Consider the following 6,577-nt stretch of genomic DNA (forward strand, 5'->3'; position numbering starts at 1 on the left):
GGGGATGTTGATTTACAAAAATTCCCTGCGTATGTAATAGGTGTGTCAAATTGAGTAGCAAGGTTTCAATGCTATAACTATAAGTAATTGCAATTATATTTTAATTCGCTGTTCTTTAGTTATAAACATACCTAAATGCTTATGCAATTTTTAATTTTTAAAATATAAATTTCGAAAAATCCTCGATTACTGCTAACATAAAAATATACTGTATTTTCCATAGGTAAAATTAAATTTAAAAAAATATATATCTAGATCGGAACAATGTAGAAATCAATACTTTAAATTAATTTTCTTCTATTTCAGTAAATAGTCCTTTATTATCATCAAATTCTTGAGATTCACTAGATTTAAAAACCGAAATTGGTATCTATCCTAACCTGTTGAACTTTTGTTTTCTACAGCTGGTCTACCACAATGCAAAAAAGGTTGACAACTATTGATATCTGCTCGCCTTTCATCACTGTTAGACAAATGCCATATTAGGGATAAAGATGTTCATTTATTTACAGCCTATGTAGATGCAGTAAATTTAAATCCAAATGATCTAGTGATCAATCGTACATTCCTTAAGAGAACAAAAGAATATCTTCGAAAGGTAAAATTAAATTTCATGAATTCAAATTTAGATTTTGTAGTTATTCACTAGGATACAAAGCTACATCCTGAGGTAACTGGAAAAGAACGAACGTGATAGCTTCAGGTCCTAATATTAAACAGCTACTCGGAATTCCTTAGTTATTTCTTCAGTTGTATATGATATCTTAGATGATAGCTCTTTATTGCTAGCTGTTCTAGCTGTAGTGTTTGATACAACGACTTGCAATACCAACCGTATAAATTGTGCATGCAATTTTTTAGAGCAAAAACTTAACGGTGATATATTACATTTGGATTGCCATCATCATGCACTTAAAATCGTACTGCAGAGTGTGTCCTTAAAAAAGTTCTTGCCTTTCTTAGTTCTAGATCAGATATTCAATTTTTTAGGCACTTCAAAATTTTGTGGAAAGATCTCCATCATTCAGAACCTATAACAATTCAATCAAGTACACATACCACTTAAATTCTAAAAGACGAAGTGGATGACATATTATTGTTCGTAAAAAGCGGAATTGAAAAAAATTACAGAGAATTCTCATAACTTGTAATAATATTTCCCGGTGAATTTCCTCCTACAGGGGTATGTTTTCGGCAACCTGGAGCTTATCCCTGAGCCACATGGGTGGCAAAAGGAACTTTTGTTTGAAAATTTTTATATTTAGGAAACAATTTAAATTGACCTTACATGAAAAGAAAGCCCTTCAGTGCTTTTTTACTAAGCTGTTTTACAATTAAATGCTGTATGAATATATGGTTTTTCGCAGCAACCCAATCGAGGCTCCTTTGAATAATATAATATGTCTAAAAAACTAGCAGCGTAAAAAATGACGACAAACATGCAGCAGAAGCAGTGATTAGAAAATTCATAAATCACTTATGGTATTTAGGGGATAAACTACTAGTTTTGTCCATATTGGATGAAGGAATTAACTTTGAAGATAGGAAAAGACAGTCCAAAAAATGCTTGTGATAAGGAAGACGTGGCTGATGACTGTTCAACAAATTTCAGATAACAGTAGATGATTTAGAATACTTTCTTAGTAAAGATCTTCCTCTGTATAGAATCAATTACGAGTCAATAAAATTGTTTGATAAGTTGCAAATACTATAAGATTTTTTCCTATTTGATCCTGATTTACGGCAAAATGTTTAAGCTATTTAAAGGGAAGAGAGATTGTTAAAACACTGAAAATTGTGAATGATACAACTAAGAGAGGAGCACAATTAATCGAAGAATTTCACAACTAATTTACCAAATATGAGTCACAAAGAAATTTGTTTTACAGACCGTCCAAGACTATCGGGGAAAAAAATACACACTATCGAGATACATTGAGCAAAGCGTACGATTTAGGAAAATTTCTAAAGCATTATTACATTCTTATTCAACGTAAACTCTTTCGATGATATAAAGTAATTAAAAAGGTTAATTTTAGTGCTACCTCACTGTAAAAATATTTTGCAAACCTAGGAGAAACGATGTGCTGGGTCTGAAGTAAAAACTCGGAAGATTTGTGAGAAAATTATCAAAAGTGTTAAAGTTCAACGGCCTAGGGGCACGTGTTATTATTGACCGATCGAGTTCAAATTTTGCACACGTTACTTTTTATTATAGTGTCCCAAAACTAGGGGGCGTCACTTGTTGAATTCCGAAAAAGAAATTTTCCCATATAAATAAGGACCACCCTACTGTGTATGCAAAACACTTACTTTAATGTGAGACATTAACTCATTCATTTTCTTTATATGAGTAAAGGTTATTAGTACGCTCAATAATTAACCCAAGAAGTGGATTTAATGCTCCGTTCTCATTTTCAGTGAAAATTTAACTATTTTATTAGAATAAAGTAGTTTTTCTGATTTTCAGTTATTTACCTATCAAGTCTTTAATAAATTATATTTTATATTTAAACCTTCGTTTATAAGGTTTTTATCACGACATTGTATGTTTTTAGACGGAGAAATGATTCTGTATAGAATAGGGTTTCCAATTCCGAAATCCAGATCCCAAATCCCGCGGGATCCCGCAGGATATTTCATCGGGATTGATCCCGCGAGATTTTTCTCTCAATCCCGCGGGATTCCCAATTCCGCAACTTTTTTTCCATTTAAACATTTTCCAGCTTTTGCCGCTCATAAAACGACTATTTTCACAAGCATCATATCAAGTTTGAATCTTCTTCCTCGTATATCTGCAAGAAGAGCAAGAAAAACTATGTCTTTTATGACCAAAGATGGCTTTACCATTTAAACACAATAAAAATAGAAAATATTTTTCAGTGAATAAATTGATAGTCTCATTCGAGGTTTCAGTTTTCATACGTTCAGCAATTGAGAAAATGCGCAAAACTTACAAGCATTTTCGAAAATCATCACTAAAATAATCCAGTAAATTACGCTTTAGAAAAAAATCGAGAAAGTGTTTCACATATTACAAAACCAGCTGGAGTAGCCTAAATGCAATGTTGGAGCACTTCTGTAAGCTTTAGTAGTGCACTCAAAGCTTTTAAGCTACAAAAAGTGAACTCCAAAGAAGAAAGCAATGAAAAATATGATATTTATATATTCGGCACGACTTCAAAAAGGGCGACAGTAAGTAATAAGAAACACAGTTTGACTCGTATAGCAGTGCAGTGAAGTTAATCTGTCATGTTTTTGAACATGAGCTGCTTTCATGTCTTAAGTTTTTTCATGTCTTTAAAGTGAGAGGTAAAATTAGAAGTTAAACCACACGCACTTTTACTGAGACTACGACTTGCTGAAATGGTGAAATCGAGCAGTTTTCACCCCTTGCTGTAGTGAATCAAATTAACTTTTAAAATGACCATTGTTGATGAAGCAACAAGGGAAATTTTCAATGCAAGTTAAATTGGATACAGCAAAACACACTTCCAAGAGGCATCGTTTTTTCCGGAACTTGCAGTTCTTGAGCCAGCATTAGTAAAAAAAATCTATTTCAGAAGGTGATAAACTTAATACGGATCTTTTTCTAACTGTCCACAATTATTTAATTTTAGTAAAATCAATTGCAATGGAGCCACACAGTGACGGATGAAAGAGGAGGTTTATGAGGGTCATGACTCCCCCTAAACCGTCGACAATATTATCCATCCACATTGTGCTCAAGTACTTGATGAAATAAAATGTATACGATTTCAGTCATCTTTTCAACTCATGAGATGTTTAAAAAAAAATACTTAAAAGATTGTATCTTTACATTGCTTTTGAAATTAGCAACGATTTTGCTCTACTAAGTGCCTTATTCCTGGCCGATGTGGTGCTTTACATTGACCCCCCCCCCCCCCAGCAGTTTCAGAAAATTTTAGTACCAAAACCCGTAAGTTCGTTCACGGGAGGGGGCATTCTTCAGCATGACCCCCCCCCCCCCCTAAATGGTAGTCTGTATCCGCCCTTGGAGTCACAGCACGTGTTTCCATCAGGCGCTTTATTTTTAGAGCAAAAATCCTTTACCATCCCATACGAGCGGCACACTTTTTCTTACCAAACGATAATTGCTATTTTGGATCTGACTTTGTAGTGCTTTACAATTGCTGTACGGAATTTAAGAACACTATTAATTCAAGTAATAAAAACAGTCCTTCCAAAAAGGCATAACTTTTTCTATTTGACATAATAATTTTTAGAAGAATCAAGTCAATCCCGCGGCCTTCCAAGCGGCGGCCATGTTTTTCTAGAACTTCTGATTTGTGTCACCACCGAAATACCATGTGGACCCATAAAGAGTCAGTCTTTTCTCAAACGAATTTTACCCCCCTCGTAATCCGCAGTGGGTGGGGAGTCCCTTCTGCTTCATTAGGGACGCGTGACACTGAGCGACAGCACATCTGCTCATCAAACTAGTACAAAAGAGAATCTGTGGAATGTAGTTTCCTGCCTAGTTGCAACTTACAACCTATTAGTTCAACAAAAAAGGGGAAAAAATATGAATCTTATTTGAAAGCATAAGGATAGTTCGTTTTTTCTTCTAAATTAGAATGTATATCTCCTAAATAATGAGATACGGGAACGCATATTTTTATGCAACATTTTATTGAGCTGATCGTACATATATTTATGTATTGAGAACAAGTATGACTTTAATTTCTGTCCATTAGGTTTATTTATACGATATAAGTGACTTTTTTTTAACTTTAATATCTTTAATTAGACTTAAATTGGCTTAAATGAAAAACATTTGATGACTAACTTCTCTAAAATACCTCAAACACTTGATAAAAGAATAATATTCAATAGTTATTTTTAATAAATCAAGTTTTTTTTTGTTCCACCCAGGAAAGCTTCCAATGTTTGACTGTTTTGAGTAATCTTTTGTCTAATAGTCTCTTTGAAAAGATCAGAAACGTCTTTTTATACTCCCTGTCTGTCCTGGATGATGCTCTTATCCTAATATCGGTACTCTTTTAACTTTATTCCATACACTTCACTAGTATCTTCAAAATAATCAGAAAAATGTGTTGAAGAACGCTTTTGTGTGTGTTCCAAAGCTTTTGGATAACAAACCATATGGGCTAAGAAGAACATAGGTCAAACGCAAAATTACTGTTGATTTTTTTTTCTTTTTTCAATGACCTCACTTATATAGATATTTTTTATTTTTGGATCCGTTTTTTTTTTGAGTACATTTTGAAGTTTTGAGTCTTCCATTCGTTTAGGGTATGTTCTTTTTCTTTAAATCCAAGCTATTTTTTTATTACATGTAATTAATTTATTTCAATTTCAGAAAGTTAAATTATTGCTTCATTTTTTTAAGGTTTTTTTTTTTTTTTTTGTCATTTTTCATCTAAGTCGAACATTTTAAAATTGTTATTGAAATATTATTTCAAAATCTTTTATCGTTCATATTCAAATATAATTATGAATACTTAAGTAATAAATAATGCTAAGATTAAAATTATTGCTTAATAAGTATTTTCATTTTATTTTAAAGCCATTTTTCGTATGTATATTTCTTTAAGTGTATTTTTTGCAATGCTCACTTTTATGAATATTTTTGATAATCAAAACCAGAGATCGAATAATGCGTATGAACATTTTAGTACTTTATAATCAAACATCGGTTTAATGACAGATAAGGGATTATTGTTTGATTTTGTTTTCAAAGGTATGGTTTCTTCCAAGCATGCCTTCTTTCTACATATAGGATTTCTTCATTCAATACTTTAGTTAGACCATTTCAAATTTAAATGAATGCTTCTGCTGCAATGAAATGGATGCTTGGCAAAAGGTGTTCGCTCTCAAAAAATCTAAGTGACAGAGCAGGTCCTTGTGATTCTTTTAAATGCACCAGAATAAAGGAAAGAAACTGACAGGAAACGGGGCATTGTGATCAGTTCAACAGAAAATGCGCATGTGGTTTAGGCTTACAACTTGAGTGCTGATAAATTACTATTGATGGATTAGGTAGTATGCATCTACTTTTGTCATGCATTGTAGAAACATTCACTGATAACAAACTATGCATTTATTAGAGGAGGCAAGATTCCATTTCATTCACTGATTATCACGGTTAACTAAGTTTTTTTTTCTCCCTTTTTTTCTGAGATACGTTTCGATATTTTTTCAAAAAAAAAAGTCTTTTTCAAGACTAAGGTCTTCTTAATTGCACTTTATTAGTGGAATACACTGCTCATAATATTCCACTCTGCTGATTTGAGCAAACAACTCTGCTGCATTCCTTTTGAAGAAATGGATTCGGACGAACGTTCAGATAATGAATATTCAGATTCATCGTCTTCTGGATCGCTCTCTGATAGTGAAACGGTGGAAGATACATCACTAAATGACGTAAGAGACAGGATCAGATTAGACAGCCAAGATTTGGCTCCCCCTCCACCACGCTTCCCATTCACTGAAAATCCGGGGACTAAAATATTGCTGCATCATTCTTCACCCGGTTGAAATTCTTTGCGAATTTTTGGATGGCGGACATTATCAACTATGTATCAACCGAAAC

The 6,577-nt window shown here is 33.0% G+C and overlaps 1 protein-coding gene across 1 annotated transcript in view; it reads left to right on the forward strand.

The window, feature by feature from the left end:
- LOC129216449 (nephrin-like) overlaps positions 1-6,522 on the forward strand; it is a 28,861-nt gene extending 22,339 nt beyond the window's left edge. Inside the window, exon 5 of the mRNA XM_054850663.1 lies at positions 6,238-6,522. Coding sequence (XP_054706638.1) covers positions 6,238-6,522 — 285 coding nt within the window. The remainder of the gene's footprint in view (positions 1-6,237) is intronic.
- Positions 6,523-6,577: the final 55 nt, after the last annotated feature.

Source organism: Uloborus diversus, chromosome 2, assembly GCF_026930045.1.
Source record: "Uloborus diversus isolate 005 chromosome 2, Udiv.v.3.1, whole genome shotgun sequence".
In the NCBI taxonomy this organism is placed as follows: Eukaryota; Metazoa; Arthropoda; class Arachnida; order Araneae; family Uloboridae; genus Uloborus; species Uloborus diversus.